This window comes from Penaeus monodon, chromosome 9 (assembly GCF_015228065.2).
Source record: "Penaeus monodon isolate SGIC_2016 chromosome 9, NSTDA_Pmon_1, whole genome shotgun sequence".
Lineage (NCBI taxonomy): Eukaryota > Metazoa > Arthropoda > Malacostraca > Decapoda > Penaeidae > Penaeus > Penaeus monodon.
The window spans coordinates 8,358,227-8,378,541 of record NC_051394.1 but is presented as its reverse complement, the minus strand read 5'-3'; the positions used below and the strand labels follow the sequence as shown (position 1 = coordinate 8,378,541).

Sequence of the window (20,315 nt, the reverse complement as noted above, 5' to 3'; positions counted from 1 at the left end):
CATCCTCCTCGTGAACGCGGTCGTCCTTGAGGATTGGCACGAATTCGCGCTCCTCACTGGACGCAGCACGAGGAGCACCATAGCTAGTCTGGGGAGCAGCGACTTCCTCGCTAGACTCAGCAGAAGGAACCCCATAGCTGTACTGGGGAGCGGCGACGGCCACGGCGGCAACACAGGCGAGGATCAGCTGTTGTTACAAAGATACCATCATCATATATTCATTGCTATAGTTTATCGTTCATCAGTGCTGAGGCAAACACAAATGCTTAAACAATAGAAATTGTTGCATATCTGCCTTTCAAAGATATAGCAAAAATATGTAGCCGGTTGAAAGATCTACTTACGAACTTCATGTTGATGTCTCAGTGGATACTGGTGCAGGAATCAGTGTTGCACATCTTATATAGTAGGGTTTGACCTTCTTTCTATAGAGCCCTTCCGCGTCCTGACCTTGGGAACACGTAACCTTCACCTTCATTAATTCATCACTGGTCTTACAAGGATGTTCCTCGCTCCATATAATTTTTTTTTTTTATGCATTTATATGTATTTTGAATTCTTCACCTACTTCTGTATGTCATTTTAAAGATAGGTTAGGTTTAATTGAAGGCAGAAAAGAGGAAAAAAAGAGCCAAAAGAAGTGCTAGTTGATGGTCACTGAACCATTTCACTTTTGAAGGAAGGACTGTTCAGGGTACTAGGTGCAGGTAGACAGAGATTCATTGACTAAGAGATAGGTCCGGTTTGGCGAGGGGAGGGGGATGGGATCCATGTTTCGCTGGGGATGGAACTTCAAGGTATTTAAGACAGTTTGTTAAGGTCGTGGATTCAACCAATGGCCGAATGATTAACTTAACTCTCTAGATTATAAACTAAACAAAGGTGGTTGGGTGTATGTGATGTGATGTGTAGTTACAATCCATGTTTAAACAATCAAATCAAATATAAAGAAAGGAAAGAAACATATATTTGAGTGCATGTATGTATACAGCATATATGTTTATAATATATGTGTTTCTTTACGCGTGCTGAACATATGCTGTTAAAAGTATATTAAAACAGTATACTGGGTTATTTTGTTCGTCATTTGCTTACCAAATTTATGGACTTGGAAGGCTAGTGTTTCTGAACAAACACACACACATACACACAGACAAAAAAAGTAGAAGAAAGGTAGCATAAATAATAGTTATAGGGATATTGCTTGGGTATGGGAAAGAAGCAGAAATAGACACTTATTCTGCAACCGGTAAATTAAAAGTATATTTATACACACATATATGCGCACAAACTCACACACACACAGAGGCATACTTACACACATTTATGCATACAATACAACATACATATATATATATATATATATATATATATATATATATTATATATATATATATATATATATATATATATATATATATATATATATATACATATATACACACACACACATATACATATATACATATATATATACATATATATATATATATATATATATGTGTGTGTGTGTGTGTGTGTGTGTGTGTGTGTGTGTGTGTGTGTGTATGTGTGTATTTATGTATGTATGTATGTATGTATGCTTGCATGCATGCATGTATGTGTGTGTGTGTGTGAGTGTACATATAATTTATAATATATATATCATATATATATATATGCCTATATGTAATATATATGTATACACACACACACACATATGTGTGTGTGTGCGTGTGTGGGTATGGAATGTAGAAATAGATGAATAGATAAGTATAATGTATATATGTATATGTATGTAGACATGTATCAATGCAATACATATATTAATTTCTGTATTTGACATACAGTGTGTATAATTTTATGGATATATTGCTTATATATATTCGGGCAGCCAAAGAAGTGAGACGACTTTTCCCTCCATTCAGCCTCTGACAGCCAGGTAGCGGCATTTATCAGTTCAAATGATTTCGGCACTGCAGACTGCAAAAGTGAAGAGGTGGCACTGCAAATAAGGACATAATTCTCGGGTTCTCATCTTCACTTATATCTTAATTTATCTGCGTGCCAATACCTTTCTGTAGATCTTCGTGTATATAAGAACATACAAGGAAATAGCCACATAATGAAAAGAAAGTGAAAGTAACATTTCGAACTTCTCAAGAAATCCTCATCAGACGAAGCAAATAACCAAACCACAACGCTCAATTTCTTGTCTATAGTGTAGGTGTTATTTTGTCATCTTTGTGCTCACGTTACTGTGTTTATTTATGTCCATATATTGCAAACACAAACGCGCACACACACACACAAATATATGTATGATATGAAGAAGGTCATTGACACATGAAATCGTTTTATAAATTCTATTTTAATTATAAATAGAATAAATACATCGCATGATTATGAATTTAGTTGGGGCGGCCGTAGAGAGTGGATGGGGCGGCAACTTCGTCGGAATCATCACCGGCGCGGGCGCGGGCGGCGTCCTCCTCGGCGGCGAAGGCGATCTGGTCGAGGACGAACTGAGGGATCGGGTGAGGGAATTCGGGGGCCACGGGGAGGACGTCGGACTGGGGCTGGAAGCCGTTTTCGTCAGCCACGAACTTGACATGGACCTCAGTGCCGTCGGGCGCGGTGTATCTGTAAAGCATTGAATATATTAGAATATGAGAAAAAATACTGTTCTCTGTTGATTTCCTATTCCTAACAATCGGAAATGTTTCACATAAGAAGATTAATAGTAGAACTTACGAGTATTCTCCAGCTTTGATCACAGCGTCGTCATCACCGTCGGGGGATCCAGCCTGAGAGAAGCTGATGCCATTGGCAGCTTCGAAGTCGAAGTTGTAAGTTCCGTCTTCCTCGTGAACGCGGTCGTCCTTGATGATTGGCACGAACTCGACCTCCTCACTGGACGCAGCACGAGGAGCGCCATAGCTGGTCTGGGGAGCAGCGACTTCCTCGCTAGACTCAGCAGAAGGAACCCCATAGCTGTACTGAGGAGCGGCGACGGCCACAGCGGCAACACAGGCGAGGATCAACTGTGGTCACAACAGGGATGTCATCATTTAGTAAGTCATGTTCATAATCGAATTACATTAAAACACACAGTGATAGAATTTTGTGAAATGTACTACGTGTATACGCATAAATACGTATGTGGATATATATGTATATATATTGTAAATGTACCACTCATTTCGTGTCTACTCACGAATTTCATGTTGATGTGTCAGTAGATACTGTACTGGTGCCTGAATCAGCGTTGCCCCATCTTATATAGTAGGGACTGACCTTCCCTACATACAAAACCCTGACCTTCACCTTTTAACTCATTAGTAGTCTTGTATTCACCGCATCATGATTAAAGATGTATTTGTATCTTCCCATACCTAGTTATCACGTTGTTTCTTTTCTATTTTCCTCTTTCTGTGGTTGCTACAATATGTTACAAAGTTCTTGTATACAATCACATATTTGCAAATTATGGTAGAGGAGAAAAATATATTTATGTGCAACTTTTGAAAATTATTTGAATATGGCGAAGCGCAGAGAACTGTCCATCTATGTTTGAAGGTTTGTCGATATACAGGGAGTGGGGAGACGGAAAATATTAACATGCTTCTCATATTTCACATGGATCAAGGAAATATATACTGCTATTTTAATCTATATAGTTATATTTATCACTTACATTTTTCCCATTGCTAAAGTTGGCAAAATATGAAATGAACTGCTGTTACAATTAAAAAGGAACATTCAATCTCCTCGTTTCGAGTTCTTATCAGATATTTTTTGAATAATGAAAATTCTGTTTTATATTTCATCTTAATTTTGTCTCGAGTTACTGTGGTATGTTGCGGCGGATATTGATCGGCTTTTGTTCTTTGTTATATTTACAACTGCTAGTCCTTTATAATACATGTCTTCTCCATATTGTGTATTGTACAAACTATATTCATTGAATATTGCTGTGCTCGAAGTATATTATATCAAAACTTTATGCATGGGGCTCTTCATTAGTATCTTGTGCTACGAGTTCATGTTTTTTATTTTTTATTATTATTTTTTTTTATCTTCAATAGAGGACAAGATAGAGTTTCTCGCATTATCTTTCTTTAAATGATATTAACCCAATTGGCACGGATGGCAATAATACATGCCGTGGCCATTGCAATATAAGTTTATTTATTGTATTTACACATAGATGGCTCTCTAAGTGCTTAATCACCAAGGAGTCAGTTATTACCCTTTTCCTTGACTTTTGGAAAGGGTCCTCTGTATTATTTCATTGTCTTAAATGTTACCAAGATTATAAAAACACTTTATTAATCACATCATCAATAACAACAATAACAGTATCGATATTAATTATATTATAAAGAAAAGCACATATTCCCGCCAATTCAAGGAATGGGGAAATCAGGATCGGTCACTAGGTCCTACAGATAGACTCCTTACCGGCTGAGCACATATGGAGCCATCTGCATGTAAAAAAAAAAGGACAGAATGTAAATTTGTGGTGGTTGAGTTGTTTGGTCAAATCTTATGCGAAAAATGACCCCCTACGCACACTCTTTCCCTCAATCCTCTCTCTCTCTCTCTCTCTTCCTCACTTACTCTCTCCCTTCCTCCTTCTCTCTCTCCATCAAAGACGTGTTTGTGAGTAGGGAAAGTCTGCCGAATTATTAGAGATGTATAGGCCTTTTTTCATCTGGACGAGCAGGCGTCTAACTCAGACCGATTTTTGATAATTTATCATACTAACTTCTGAACGTCTGCTGCTAACGGCATTTGTTCTGCATTAAGGGGAAAATGGATAAAGGATTGAGAGAGAGAGAGAGAGAGAGAGAGAGAGAGAGAGAGAGAGAGAGAGAGAGAGAGAGAGAGAGAGAGAGAGAGAGAGAGAGAGAAAGTGAAAGTGCACTGAATTCTCTATTACACCTTCCCCTTTTTTCTCTTACATTTTTTTTTCTTTTGCATCATAAGCGAAGTCTCTTACAGTGAGATAGTGAATCAATTAATGAACCAGTCTACTGCAATTTCAAGAAAATAAAAAATCTCATTATTTGTGTGGCAGGTAAAGTCCATACGTTAGTATTAGGAATCTTTTAATCATTCGTTGATATATTTCAACTTAATATACTAACCTTCATCTAAGTTATTACTTAATTTATAATACAGTAACTTGTCTTGCATTCAAGTGATGGTTTTATTATTGTGTCTGTTCCCAATCTCTTTTATTGCCTAATGGCTACGGTCATTGGTTCGGTTTTTAAAAGTTTAACATATATAGGCCTATATCTTTAAATATATATGTAAATCTATCCGTTACATCTCCTTTTTTCAGTTCTTTTCGAATATTTTAACTTTCATTTTGAGTGTGGTTAGGTACATGGTGAACAGTAATTCATGAAAGTGTAGTGGCAACAACAGGAAAATAATGTTGTATAAATATATAAATATAAATATAAATATATATATATATATATATATATATATATATATATATATATATATATATATATATCTGAGTACGCTATAAAATGTATAAAATGTTACTGTTAGCAAAATTAAGGTGAGTGACACATGAAATGGCTTCATAAATTCTATTTTAATTATAAATAGAATAAATACATCATTTGATTATGAATTTAGTTGGGGCGGCCGTAGAGAGTGGATGGGGCGGCAACTTCGTCGGAATCATCACCGGCGCGGGCGCGGGCGGCGTCCTCCTCGGCGGCGAAGGCGATCTGGTCGAGGACGAACTGAGGGATCGGGTGAGGGAACGCGGGAGCCACGGGGAGGACGTCGGACTGGGGCTGGAAGCCGTTTTCGTCAGCCACGAACTTGACATGGACTTCAGTGCCATCGGGTGCGGTGTATCTGTAAAACATAGAATATATTAGAATGTGGAAGAAAAAAAAAATCATGAGACTTCATTATTGACTTCCCGTTACTAACAATTGGAAATGCTTCTAAAAAATGATTGACAGTAGTACTTACGAGTATTCTCCAGCCTTGATCACAGCGTCGTCATCACCGTCGGGGGATCCAGCCTGAGAGAAGCTGATGCCGTTGGCAGCTTCGAAGTCGAAGTTGTAAGTTCCATCTTCCTCGTGAACGCGGTCGTCCTTGAGGATTGGCACGAACTCGACCTCCTCACTGGACGCAGCACGAGGAGCGCCATAGCTGGTCTGGGGAGCAGCGACTTCCTCGCTAGACTCAGCAGAAGGAACCCCATAGCTGTACTGGGGAGCGGCGACGGCCACAGTGGCAACACAGGCGAGGATCAACTGTGGTCACAACAGGGATGTCATCATTTGGTCAGTCACGTTCATAATCGATTTACATTAAAACACACAATGATAGCATTTTGTGAAATGTACTGTATATATGTATACATATGTATATGCATATATGCATATATATATATATATATGCATGTATGTATGTATGTCATGTAAATGTTCCACTCATATATCTACTCACAAATTTCATGTTGATGTGTCAGTAGATACTGTACTGGTGCCAGAATCAGCGTTGCCCCATCTTATATAGTAGGGACTGACCTTCCCTACATATAAAACCCTGACCTTCACCTTTTATCTTATTAGTAGTCTTGTATTCACCGCATCATGATTAAAGATGTATTTGTATCTTCCCGTACCTAGTTATCACGTTGTTTTTCTATTTTCCTCTTTCTGTGGTTGCTACACGATGTAATATATTACAAAATTCTTGTATACGATCACATATTTGCAAATTATGGTAGATGAGAAAAATATGTTTATGTGCAACTTTTGAAAATTACTTTTATATGGTGAAGCGCACAGAACTGTCCATCTGTGTTTGAAGGATTGGCGGAATACAGGGAATAGGGAATTGAACATGTTTTTCATATTTCACATAGGTCGAGGAAATAGATACTGCTACTATTGATTTGTCTAGTTATTTTTGTCACTTAATTTCCTCCTATTGCTAAAAAATGGTAAAATATAATTAAAAGTTAAAATTAAAAGGAACATTAAACCTCCTCGTTTCGAGTTCTTATCAGATGTTTTTTGAACAATGAAAATTTTTATTTTATATCTCATCTTAATTTTGTCTTGAGTTACTGTGGTCTGTGATACATATCTTTTGATCTAACACTTGTTGCGGTGGATATTGATCGGCTTTAGTTCTTTGTTATATTTACAACTGACTGCTAGTCCTTTATAGTGCATGTTTTCTCCGCACTGTGCAATGTACAAACTATACTCATTGAATATTGCTGCGCTCTAAGCTTATTGTATCAAAACTCTATGTATGGGGCTCTTCATTTGTGTCTTTTGCTAGGAATTCACGTATTTCTTTTTATCTTCAATAGAGGACAAGCTAGAGTTGCTCGCATTATCATTCTTTAAATGATATTAAGTGTTTGGTCGTTACATCAGTCAAATTTCATGCGAAAATGACCCCCTACGTACACTTTTTTCCCGCAATCCTCTACCTCTCTCTCTCCCACTGTCTCTTTCTCTCTCTCTGTTCCTCACTCACTCTCTCCCTACCTCCTTCTCTCTCTCTCTATCAAAGACGTGTTTATGAGTAGGCAAGGCCTGCTGAATTATTCTTAGAAATGTATAGGCCTCTATTTCTATCGGGACGAGCAGGCATCTAACTCAGACCGATTTTTAATCCTTTATTATAGTACCTTGTGAACGTCTGCTGCTAACGGCATTTGTTCTGCATTAAGGGGAAAATGGATAAAGGAGAGAGAGAGAGAGAGAGAGAGAGAGAGAGAGAGAGAGAGAGAGAGAGAGAGAGGGAGAGGGAGAGAGAGAGAGAGAGAGAGAGAGTGAGAGTGAGAGTGAGTTACATCTTCCACTTTTTTCTCTTACATTTTTTCTTTTGCATCGTAAGCCAAGTCTCTTACAGTGAGACAGTGAATCAATTAATGACCCAGTCTACTGCAATTTCAAGAAAATAAAAAATCTGTATTGGCTACAGTCATCGACTCGTTTTTTTAAAGTTTAACTTTATATATATAGGTCCATGTCTTTAAGCATCTATGTAAACCTATCCGTTACATCTCCTTTTTTTCAGTTCTTTTCGAATATTTTAACTTCCATTTTGAATTTGCATTACGAGTGTGGTTAGGTACATGGTCAACAGTAATTTATGAAAATGTAGTGGCAACAACGGGAAAAATAATGCTGTATGTATATATATTGAGTACGCTATAAAATGTATAAAATGTTACTGTTAGGAAAATTAAGGTGAGTGACACATGAAATGGCTTGATAAATTCTATTTTACTTATAAATAGAATAAATACATCGTTTGATTATGAATTTAATTGGGGCGGCCGTAGAGAGTGGATGGGGCGGCAACTTCGTCGGAATCATCACCGGCGCGGGCGCGGGCGGCGTCCTCCTCGGCGGCGAAGGCGATCTGGTCGAGGACGAACTGAGGGATCGGGTGAGGGAACGCGGGAGCCACGGGGAGGACGTCGGACTGGGGCTGGAAGCCGTTCTCGTCAGCCACGAACTTGACATGGACTTCAGTACCGTCGGGTGCGGTGTATCTGTAAAACATTGAATATATTAGAATGAAAAGAAGAAGAAGAAGAAAAAATCATGAGACTTCATTATTGATTTCCTGTGCTTAGCAATTGGAAATGCTTCTAAAAAAATTATTAATAGTAGTACTTACGAGTATTCTCCAGCCTTGATCACAGCGTCGTCATCACCGTCGGGGGATCCAGCCTGAGAGAAGCTGATGCCGTTGGCAGCTTCGAAGTCGAAGTTGTAAGTTCCATCTTCCTCGTGAACGCGGTCGTCCTTGAGGATTGGCACGAACTCGACCTCCTCACTGGACGCAGCACGAGGAGCGCCATAGCTGGTCTGGGGAGCAGCGACTTCCTCGCTAGACTCAGCAGAAGGAACCCCATAGCTGTACTGGGGAGCGGCGACGGCCACAGCGGCAACACAGGCGAGGATCAACTGTGGTTACAACAGGGATGTCATCATTTGGTCAGTTATGTTCATAATCAATTTACATTAAAACACACAATGATAGCATTTTGTGAAATGTACTGTGTATATATGTATACATATGTATATGCATATATGCATATATATATATATATATATATATATATATATATATATATATATATATATATATATATATGTATGTATGTATGTATGTCATGTAAATGTTCCACTCATATATCTACTCACAAATTTCATGTTGATGTGTCAGTAGATACTGTACTGGTGCCAGAATCAGCGTTGCCCCATCTTATATAGTAGGGACTGACCTTCCCTACATATAAAACCCTGACCTTCACCTTTTATCTCATTAGTAGTCGTGTATTCACCGTATCATGATTAAAGATGTATTTGTATCTTCCCATACCTAGTTATCACGTTTTTCTATTATCCTCTTTCTGTGGTTGCTACACGATGTAATATGTTACAAAATTCTTGTATACGATCACATATTTGCAAAATTATGGTAGATGAGAAAAATATGTAAATGTGCAACATTTGAAAATTACTTTTATATGGTGAAGCGCACAGAACTGCCCATCTGTGTTTGAAGGATTGGCGGTATACAGGGAATAGGGAAATTGAACATGTTTTTCATATTTCACATAGGTCGAGGAAATAGCTATTGCTACTATTAATTTATCTAGTTATTTTTGTCACTTAATTTCTTCCTATTGCTAAAATTGGTAAAACATAATTAAAAGTTGAAATTAAAAGGAACATTAAACCTCCTCGTTTCGAGTTCTTATCAGATGTTTTTTGAACAATGAGAATTTTTATTTTATATCTCATCTTAATTTTGTCTTGATTTACTGTGGTCTGTGATACATATATTTTGATCTAACACTTGTTGTGGCGGATATTGATCGGCTTTAGTTCTTTGTTATATTTACAACGGACTGCCAGTCCTTTATAGTGCATGTCTTTTCCGTACTGTGCAATGTACAAACTATACTCATTGAATATTGCTGCGCTCGAAGCTTATTGTATCAAAACTTTATGTATGGGGCTCTTCATTAGTGCCTTTTGCTAGGAATTCATGTAATATTTTTATCTTCAATAGAGGACAAGATAGAGCTGCCCGAATTATCATTCTTTAAATGATATTAAGTGTTTGGTCGTTACATCAGTCAAATTTCATGCGAAAATGAGCCCCTACGTACACTTTCCCTCAATCCTCTACCTCTCTCTCTCCCGCTGTCTCTTTCTCTCTCTCTGTTCCTCACTCACTCTCTCCCTACCTCCTTCTCTCTCTCTATCAAAGACGTGTTTATGAGTAGGCAAGGCCTGCTGAATTATTCTTAGAAATGTATAAGCCTCAATTTCTATCGGGACGAGCAGGCATCTAACTCAGACCGATTTTTAATCCTTTATTATAGTACCTTGTGAACATCTGCTGCTAACGATATTTGTTCTGCATTAAGGGGAAAATGGATGAAGGAGAGAGAGAGAGAGAGAGAGAGAGAGAGAGAGAGAGAGAGAGAGAGAGAGAGAGAGAGAGAGAGAGAGAGAGAGAGAGAGAGAGAGAGAAAGTGCACTGAATTGTCTCAGTTACATCTTCCACTTTTTTCTCTTACATTTTTTTCTTTTGCAACGTAAGCCAAGTCTCTTACAGTGAGACAGTGAATCAGTTAATGACCCATAGGTCGAGGAAATAGATACTGCTACTATTAATGTATCTAGTTATATTTGTCACTTAAATTTCTTCCTATTGCTAAAATTGGTAAAACATAATTAAAAGTTAAAATTAAAAGGAACATTAAACATCCTCGTTTCGAGTTCTTATCAGATGTTTTTTTGAACAATAAAGAATTCTATTTTATATTTCATCTCAATTTTGTCTTGAGTTACTATGGTCTGTGAAACATATATTTTGATCTAACACTTGTTGTGGCGGATATTGATCGGCTTTAGTTCTTTGTTATATTTACAACTGACTGCTAGTCCTTTATAGTGCATGTCTTCTCCGTACTGTACAATGTACAAACTATACTCATTGAATATTGCTGCGCTCTAAGCTTATTGTATCAAAACTTTATGTATGGGGCTCTTCATTAGTGCCTTTTGCTAGGAATTCATGTATTATTTTTATCTTCAATAGAGGACAAGATAGAGCTGCCCGCATTATCATTCTTTATATGATATTAAGTGTTTGGTCATTAGATCAGTCAAATTTCATGCGAAAATGACCCGCTATGTACACTCTTTCCCGCAATCCTCTCCTCTACAGAGAAAGTGCACTGAATTGTCTCAATTACATCTTCCACTTTTTTCTCTTACATTTTTTCTTTTGCATCGTAAGCCAAGTCTTTTACAGTGAGACAGTGAATCAATTAATGACCCAGTCTACTGCAGTTTCAAGAAAAAACATCTCAATTGGCTACAATCATCGACTCGTTTTTTTAAAGTTTAACTTTATATATAGGCCCATGTCTTTAAGCATCTATGTAAACCTATCCGTTACATCTCTTTTTTTTCAGTTTTTTTCGAATATTTTAACTTCCATTTTGAATTTGCATTACGAGTGTGGTTAGGTACATGGTCAACAGTAATTTATGAAAATGTAGTGGCAACAACGGGAAAATAATGCTGTATATATATATATATATATATATATATATATATATATATATATATATATATATATATTGAGTACGTTATAAAATGTATAAAATGTGACTGTTACAGAAATTAAGGTGAGTGACACATGAAATGGCTTGATAAATTCTATTTTACTTATAAATAAAATAAATACATCGTTTGATTATGAATTTAGTTGGGGCGGCCGTAGAGAGTGGATGGGGCGGCAACTTCGTCGGAATCATCACCGGCGCGGGCGCGGGCGGCGTCCTCCTCGGCGGCGAAGGCGATCTGGTCGAGGACGAACTGAGGGATCGGGTGGGGGAACGCGGGAGCCACGGGGAGGACGTCGGACTGGGGCTGGAAGCCGTTCTCGTCAGCCACGAACTTGACATGGACTTCAGTACCGTCGGGTGCGGTGTATCTGTAAAACAATGAATATATTAGAATGAAAAGAAGAAAAAATCATGAGACTTCATTATTGATTTTCTGTTCTTAGCGATTGGAAATGCTTCTAAAAAATGATTAATAGTAGTACTTACGAGTATTCTCCAGCCTTGATCACAGCGTCCTCATCACCATCAGGGGATCCAGCCTGAGAGAAACGGATGCCGTTGGCAGCTTCGAAGTCGAAGTTGTAAGTTCCATCCTCCTCGTGTACGCGGTCGTCCCTGAGGATTGGCACGAACTCGACCTCCTCACTGGACGCAGCACGAGGAGCGCCATAGCTGGTCTGGGGAGCAGCGACTTCCTCGCTAGACTCAGCAGAAGGAACCCCATAGCTGTACTGGGGAGCGGCGACGGCCACAGCGGCAACACAGGCGAGGATCAACTGTGGTCACAACAGGGATGTCATCATTTGGTCAGTCATGTTCATAATCGTATTACATTAAAACACACAATAATAGCATTTTGTGAAATGTACTATGTATATATGTATACATATGTATATGGATATATATATATATATATATATATATATATATATATATATATATATATATATGTATGTATGTATGTTATGTAAATGTTCCTCTCATTTCATATCTACTCACGAATTTCATGTTGATGTGTCAGTAGATACTGGTGCCAGAATCAGCGTTGGCCCACCTTATATAGTAAGGACTGACCTTCCCTACATACAAAACCCTGACCTTCACCTTTTATCTCAGTAGTCTTGTATTCCCTGCATCACTATTAAAGTTGTATTTGTATCTTCCCATACCTAGTTATCACGTTTCTTTCCTATTTTTCTCTTTTTTGCTACACGATGTAATATGTTACAAAATTCTTGTATCTTGAAAATTACTTTTATATGGTGAAGCGCAGATAACTATCCATCTCTGTTTGAAGGAATTGGCGGTATACAGGGAATAGGGAATTGAACATGTCTTTCATATTTCACATAGGTCGAGGAAATAGATATTGCTACTATTAATTTATCTAGTTATTTTTGTCACTTAATTTCTTCCTATTGCTAAAATTGGCAAAATATAATTAAAAGTTACAATTAAAAGGAACATTAAACCTCCTCGTTTCGAGTTCTTATCAGATGTTTTTTTGAACAATAAAAAAATCTATTTTATATCTCATCTTGATTTTGTCTCGAGTTACTGTGGTCTGTGATACATATATTTTGATCTAACACTTGTTGCGGTGGATATTGATCGGCTTTAGTTCTTTGTTATATTTACAACGGACTGCTAGTCCTTTATAGTGCATGTTTTCCCCGTACTGTGCAATGTACAAACTATACTCATTGAATATTGCGGCGCTCTAATCTTATTGTATCAAAACTTTATGTATGGGGCTCTTCATTAGTGCCTTTTGCTAGGAATTCAATGTATTATTTTTATCTTCAATAGAGGACAAGATAGAGCTGCCCGCATTATCATTCTTTAAATATTAAGTGTTTGGTCATTAGATCAGTCAATATTCATGCGAAAATGACACTCTTTCCCGCAATCCTCTCTCCCACTGTCTCTTTCTCTCTCTCTCTGTTCCTCACTCACTCTCTCCCTACCTCCTTCTCTCTCTCTATCAAAGACGTGTTTATGAGTAGGCAAGGCCTGCTGAATTATTCTTAGAAATGTATAGGCCTCTATTTCTATCGGGATGAGCAGGCATCTAACTCAGACCGATTTTTAATCCTTTGTTACACTACCTTGTGAACGTCTGCTGCTAACGGCATTTGTTCTGCATTAAGGGGAAAATGGATAAAGGAGAGAGAGAGAGAGAAAGTTACAGCTTCCACTTTTTTCTTACATTTTTTTTCTTTTGCATGTAAGCCAAGTCTCTTGCAGTGAGACAGTGAATCAATTAATGACCCAGTCTACTGCAATTTCAAGAAAATAAAAAATCTGAATTGGTTCCAGTCATCGACTCGTTTTTTAAAAGTTTAACTTTATATATAGGTCCATGTCTTTAAGCATCTATGTAAACCTATCCGTTACATCTCCTTTTTTTCAGTTCTTTTCGAATATTTTAACTTCCATTTTGAATTTGCATTACGAGTGTGGTTAGGTACATGGTCAACAGTAATTTATGAAAATGTAGTGGCAACAACGGGAAAAATAATTATATATATATATATATATATATATATATATATATATATATATATATATATTGAGTACGCTATAAAATGTATAAAATGTTACTGTTACAGAAATTAAGGTGAGTGACACATGAAATGGCTTGATAAATTCTATTTTACTTATAAATAGAATAAATACATCGTTTGATTATGAATTTAGTTGGGGCGGCCGTAGAGAGTGGATGGGGCGGCAACTTCGTCGGAATCTTCCTCAGCGGCGCGAGCGGCGGCGGCGTCTTCCTCGGCGGCGAAGGCGATCTGGTCGAGGACGAACTGAGGGATCGGGTGGGGGAACTCGGGAGCCACGGGGAGGACGTCGGACTGGGGCTGGAAGCCATTCTCGTCAGCCACGAACTTGATATGGACTTCAGTACCGTCGGGTGCGGTGTATCTGTAAAACATTGAATATATCAGAAAAAAAATCATGAGACCTCATTATTGATTTCCTTTTCTTAGCAATTGTAAATGCTTCTAAAAAATGATTAATAGTAGTACTTACGAGTATTATCCAGCCTTGATCACTGCGTCGTCATCACCGTCGGGGGATCCAGCCTGAGAGAAGCTGATGCCGTTGGCAGCTTTGAAATCGAAGTTGTAAGTTCCATCTTCCTCGTGAACGCGATCGTCCTTGAGGATTGGCACGAATTCGACCTCCTCACTGGACGCAGCACGAGGAGCGCCATAGCTGGTCTGGGGAGCAGCGACTTCCTCGCTAGACTCAGCAGAAGGAACCCCATAGCTGTACTGGGGAGCGGCGACGGCCACGGCGGCAACACAGGCGAGGATCAGCTGTGGTCACAACAGGGACGTCATCATTTGGTCAGTCATGTTCATAATCGATTTACATTAAAACACAATGATAGCCTTTTGTGAAATGTAATATGTGTATACGTATACATATGTATATGCCTATATATATGTATATATAACATATAAATGTTCCACTCGTTTCATATCTACTCACAAATTTCATGTTGATGTGTCAGTAGATACTGTACTGGTGCCAGAATCAGCCTATCTTATATAGTAAGGACTGACCTTCCCTACATATAAAACCCTGACCTTCACCTTTTTACTCATTAGTAGTCTTGTGTTCTCCTCATCATTATTAAAGTTGTATTTGTATCTTCCCTACCTAGTTTATCACGTTGTTTCTTTCCTATTGTCCTCTTTCCGTAGTTGTTGCACGATGGAATATGTTAAAAAATTCTTTATATGATCATATATTTGCAAATTATGGTAGATGAGAAAACATATTTATCTAGTTATATTCATCACTTAATTTCTTTCAGTTGCTAAAGTTGGCAAAATATGAAATGAACTACCGTTAAATCTCCTCGTTCTGAGTTTTCATCAGATTTATATATATACATATATATTCATCTTAGTTTTGTCTTGCTGTGGTTTGTGGTACATATAGTTTGATCTAAACACTTGTTGCGGCGGATAATGATCGGCTTTTGTTCTCTGTTATATTTAAAACTGTCTGCTAGTTCTTTAATGCATGGTGTCTTCTCCTTAACTGTGTAGTGTACACCCATACTCATTGAACATTTCTGTGCTCGAAGTTTATTATTTTAAAACTTTATTTGTGGGGCTTTTCGTCAGTGTTTTGTGCTACGTATTCATAAATCTTTTTTTTTTTTTAAATCTATATCCGGACATAAAACAATAGAGGATAAGATATAGTATCTCGCATGATCATTCTTTAAATCATATTAAGTATTTGGTACAAAAGTCAAATTTCATGCGAAAAATTACACCCTACACACACTCTTTCCCTCAACCTCCCTTCTCTCTCCCCCACTGTCTCTTTCTCTCTCTTTCTCTCCCCTGCTCCTCACTCTACTCCTCACTCACTCTCTCCCCTCCTCTCTCTCTCTTTCTCTCTGTCTCTCTCTCACTCTCTATTAAAGACGTGTTTGTGAGTAGGGAAGGCCTGTCGAATTATTCCTAGAGTAACGCCCTTGTATATGAGAGAGAGAGAGAGAGAGAGAGAGAGAGAGAGAGAGAGAGAGAGAGAGAGAGAGAGAGAGAGAGAGAGAGAGAGAGAGAGAGTACACTGAATTCTCTCAATTACATCTTCCACTATGATTTTTTTTCTCTTATATATATATATATATATATATATATATATATATATATATACATATATATATATATTTTTTTTCACCGTAAGCGAAGTCTCTTACAGTGAAATAGTGAATCAATTAATGAACTAGTACACTGCAGTTTCAAGAAAATCTAAAATCTATGGCAGGCAAAGTCCATATGTTAGTATTAGGGATTTGTTAATTATTCGTTAAATAAATTGATGGATTTCAACGTAATTTACTAACCTCTATCCAAGTTTAGTGTTGTTAAAATATTACTTCATTTATAATACAATAATCTGCCTTGCAATCAAGTAACGGTTTTATTATTTTGTTTTCATTTGCTACTTTTTGATTTATTGGATACGGTCATCGACTCGTTTTTAATGTTTTACATTATATATCATAAGTTTAACTTTATATATAGGCCTATATCTTTAAGCATATATGTAACACCATCAATTACACCTCCGTTTTTCAGTTCATTTCGAATTTTTGAAATTCCATTTTGAAATTGCATTACGAGTGCGGCTAGGTACATGGTGAAAAGTAATTTATGCATATGCATCGGCAATAGCGTGGAAATAAAATTGTATATATATATAAAAGTATATATATAAAATGATACATTTATGAAAATTAAGGTGAGTGACACATGAAATCGTTTTATAAATTCTATTTTAATTATAAATAGAATAAATACATCGTTTGATTATGAATTTAGTTGGGGCGGCCGTAGAGAGTGGATGGGGCGGCAACTTCGTCGGAATCTTCCTCAGCGGCGCGAGCGGCGGCGGCGTCCTCCTCGGCGGCGAAGGCGATCTGGTCGAGGACGAACTGAGGGATCGGGTGGGGGAACTCGGGAGCCACGGGGAGGACATCGGACTGGGGTTGGAAGCCGTTTTCGTCAGCCACGAACTTGACATGGACCTCAGTGCCGTCGGGAGCGGTGTATCTGTTTTACATATTAGGGCGAGTTATCAGAATATATGAAGCTTTCAAAATATTTGATGTCATGACTGACATAAATTAGAATTTTATGTATAAAATATCAAAGGGGGGACTCAACGCTTACGAGTATTCTCCAGCCTTGATCACAGCGTCGTCATCACCGTCGGGGGATCCAGCCTGGGAGAAACGGATGCCGTTGGCAGCTTCGAAGTCGAAGTTGTAAGTTCCATCTTCCTCGTGGACGCGATCGTCCTTGAGGATTGGCACGAACTCGACCTCCTCGCTGGACGCAGCACGAGGAGCACCATAGCTGGTCTGGGGAGCAGCGACTTCCTCGCTAGACTCAGCAGGAACCCCATAGCTGTACTGGGGAGCAGCGATGGCCACGGAGGCGACACAGGCAAGGATCAACTGTAAAGTCATGAAATAATTAATCATAGAAATATTCCGAAGCACAGAAATCACTATCTTTGATGAAACTAATAATTCGTATTCGATCTTTTAGAATCCGGTCCTTATCAACGAATGGACGAGGTGCATTTCTTCTTGAAACATAAGTTTCACATCGCCGACATACTTACGAAGTTCATGGTGGTGATTCAGTGTCCACTGGTGCCTAATCCCTCTACAGCTGATCTTTTATAGTGCTGCCAGCGAGGTAACGTCATTCATGCCAACCTTGTCTTTGACTAGTGTTCTCCCATCACTTCCCGTACCTGACCTTCACCTTTTCTCTCTAACAAGACTTTATTTTGTAAAAAAGTAATACATTCAACTATAAAACCTTATAAAGTAAAAAAATCGAATTTTTTTTTCAAGTAAAATACACACACCCAGGTATAATCAGTTTATACACAAACTCACATCCCTTAAGCCGTTTCTGTATAGATGCTAGTAGGTGTCCAGAAAAGGCCTTTTTACGCTTTCTTCTTCTCCCTCTCTATATATGTGAATATATGTGAACATATCTATATATATACGCACACACATACACACATGCAATACAATAATGTATATTATATATACATATATACATATTAATATATATATATTCATATATATATATATATATATATATATATATATATATATATATATATTTGCATTTGTCATCCACGTTTTTTCTTCATATTAATCAGAATCACTGTCATATTTACGTCTCGTTAATACCGATCAATATTTTTGGTGCTCAGAAGTCTAAAAAATATTCAAAAATGGACATGTAAAAAACAAAGGAAAAGACTAGAAAATTTGCGACATAAACTAGACGCTTACAATGCAAAAAGAGGAGGAACATGAAAATAACATCAGAAAAAAAACTACTGTAAACTAACAAGAATTATAAATAATGATAGGATGTAACCAAATGTAATATACCAACTACACCGAAACCTTGCTCTCAAGAACCACTGGTAAGGAAACGAGGCGAAAGGCACGAATAAAGAAAGTCAAATGCATGCAAAGACTAATAAACAAATAATAAACAATAAAAAAGGACATGTAATAAGAATGATTGGAATAATTGACATTTATGGCGTCCTATACATTTCAAGCAACCAGACACATGCAAGAGTATATATGTATACTGTATAAATAAAAAAATTAAAATATTATAATATTATTATAATAAAATATATATATACTGTATGCGCACACACACACACATAACGTCCTGATCTTGTCAATAAAAAAAAAAAAACATAATAAAAGGTAAAACACCACGGGAGGATAAGATTACTATACACCTTATACAAATATAGTAGAAATTGCAGTTGTAACTTCCATTTTTAAAAAATCAGGTGTCATCATAAATCACATCTCAGGCCCATTAAAATCTAATAACTTCGGGAAGAGGAAGACTTTCGCATTTGAGTCTCAGTTGCAGACCACATAAAGACACTCGCCCAAATACGGGAGAAAACAAATGCGCATAGGAAACCTTTATACACATGGTATTCATTGAATATGAATAAAACATCTGTTTTTGTAAAAATGACAACAGTATTAAAAGCTTTATAGAAACAAAACACGGAGGAGGAAGCTGTACTGAAGGAATATCAAAATGGAACTGTAATAAAATCACAGTAAAGGGCATATTAAACGGAACGATGCCATTCCAGTAAAACCGTTTCCTGCGTGCTCTGAGGAAATATTTAGGAAAACAGATTTAAGGAAAAGAGGGATTTTAGTGAGGGATGTGCACATCAGTAAACAAATATCTGTATACTGTGAGTCATCAAAGGAATTACAACATAGCACGAATCGATCAAGGAAAGTCTAAGGATTGCACCTTAATCGGGGGAAATGTTTGTCAGGTGAAGCAAGTAGAGGTACAGGGTAAGATACTTGAAATACTCAATCACAAGTATATCTGGGACAACTCATGTTAAAACTGTACTGAAGTGACGAATTAGGCAGATATAGTAATATTTTAAGAGGTTTCTTGTCATCATATCCTTTAACCTTTATACATGGATTACATGAAATAATTTTAGAGAAAATGAATAAGTGCTTAGAGATGAATGGAAAAGTTGGTGTTGGAGATCAGCTTAATTCAAGACTAAGATAAAGATAGCGAAGTGGGCGAAGTGGATGATATACATAAAATACATCATAATGCAATGAGCACGTCATTATATAGGGTATTAGCTGGATAAAGACGTTAACCGATTGGAACATAACTGATAAAAGGAGACCAGGAGCACACACACAAATATATGTATATACATATATGTATATATATACACTCACGCACATACATATGTATATATGCATAAACACATATATATGTGTATTTATATTTATACAAAAGCACACACACACACACACACACACACACACACATATATACATATACACACAAACACACATATATATATCATTCTTCTAATGCCTTCAGGTATGGAATAGTTTAATTTTATATCGATTTTACTCTTTACTGTATATATCAATTGCGTAGCTACTAAACGCTATTGTGCACTGTTCTAAGTTAAACTGCATAATTCTAGCATCACATATGAGTTTTTTCTTTTCAAGCGCAACCCATTCATATAGGCCATATTCTGATTGCTTATTCAA

General features: G+C 37.3%; 6 protein-coding genes and 1 pseudogene across 6 annotated transcripts in view; all 7 read right to left on the bottom strand.

The window, feature by feature from the left end:
- LOC119576913 (cuticle protein AMP1A-like) overlaps positions 1–369 on the bottom strand; it is a 940-nt gene extending 571 nt beyond the window's left edge. The window contains exons 1-2 of the mRNA XM_037924563.1: positions 345–369; positions 1–187 (exon numbers count right to left, since the gene is read on the bottom strand). The exon at positions 1–187 is cut by the window's left edge and continues 103 nt beyond it. Of these exons, the coding sequence (XP_037780491.1) occupies positions 1–187; positions 345–353 (196 nt within the window). The 5' untranslated portion in view covers positions 354–369. The remainder of the gene's footprint in view (positions 188–344) is intronic.
- Positions 370–2,331: 1,962 nt separating this feature from the next.
- Positions 2,332–3,205, bottom strand: LOC119576610 (cuticle protein AMP1A-like). Its single transcript, XM_037924271.1, has 3 exons — positions 3,197–3,205; positions 2,734–3,023; positions 2,332–2,622 (listed from the first exon to the last, which is right to left on the bottom strand). The coding sequence occupies exons 1-3, from the start codon at positions 3,203–3,205 to the stop codon at positions 2,391–2,393; spliced, it is 531 nt and encodes a 176-aa protein (XP_037780199.1). The 3' UTR covers positions 2,332–2,390.
- A 2,372-nt stretch (positions 3,206–5,577) lies between these two features.
- Positions 5,578–6,503, bottom strand: LOC119576914 (cuticle protein AMP1A-like). The gene is made up of 3 exons (XM_037924564.1): positions 6,475–6,503; positions 5,989–6,278; positions 5,578–5,868 (listed from the first exon to the last, which is right to left on the bottom strand). The coding sequence occupies exons 1-3, from the start codon at positions 6,481–6,483 to the stop codon at positions 5,637–5,639; spliced, it is 531 nt and encodes a 176-aa protein (XP_037780492.1). The 5' UTR covers positions 6,484–6,503; the 3' UTR covers positions 5,578–5,636.
- Positions 6,504–8,257: 1,754 nt separating this feature from the next.
- LOC119576609 (cuticle protein AMP1A-like) lies at positions 8,258–9,215 on the bottom strand. Its single transcript, XM_037924270.1, has 3 exons — positions 9,207–9,215; positions 8,677–8,966; positions 8,258–8,548 (listed from the first exon to the last, which is right to left on the bottom strand). Exons 1-3 carry the CDS (start codon positions 9,213–9,215, stop codon positions 8,317–8,319), a joined length of 531 nt encoding a protein of 176 aa, XP_037780198.1. The 3' UTR covers positions 8,258–8,316.
- A 2,515-nt stretch (positions 9,216–11,730) lies between these two features.
- On the bottom strand, positions 11,731–12,680 carry LOC119576915 (cuticle protein AMP1A-like). The gene is made up of 3 exons (XM_037924565.1): positions 12,653–12,680; positions 12,140–12,429; positions 11,731–12,021 (listed from the first exon to the last, which is right to left on the bottom strand). Exons 1-3 carry the CDS (start codon positions 12,659–12,661, stop codon positions 11,790–11,792), a joined length of 531 nt encoding a protein of 176 aa, XP_037780493.1. The 5' UTR covers positions 12,662–12,680; the 3' UTR covers positions 11,731–11,789.
- Positions 12,681–14,290: 1,610 nt separating this feature from the next.
- Positions 14,291–15,184, bottom strand: LOC119576910 (annotated as a pseudogene).
- Positions 15,185–16,947: 1,763 nt separating this feature from the next.
- On the bottom strand, positions 16,948–17,843 carry LOC119576912 (cuticle protein AMP1A-like). The gene is made up of 3 exons (XM_037924562.1): positions 17,819–17,843; positions 17,362–17,648; positions 16,948–17,241 (listed from the first exon to the last, which is right to left on the bottom strand). The coding sequence occupies exons 1-3, from the start codon at positions 17,825–17,827 to the stop codon at positions 17,007–17,009; spliced, it is 531 nt and encodes a 176-aa protein (XP_037780490.1). The 5' UTR covers positions 17,828–17,843; the 3' UTR covers positions 16,948–17,006.
- Positions 17,844–20,315: the final 2,472 nt, after the last annotated feature.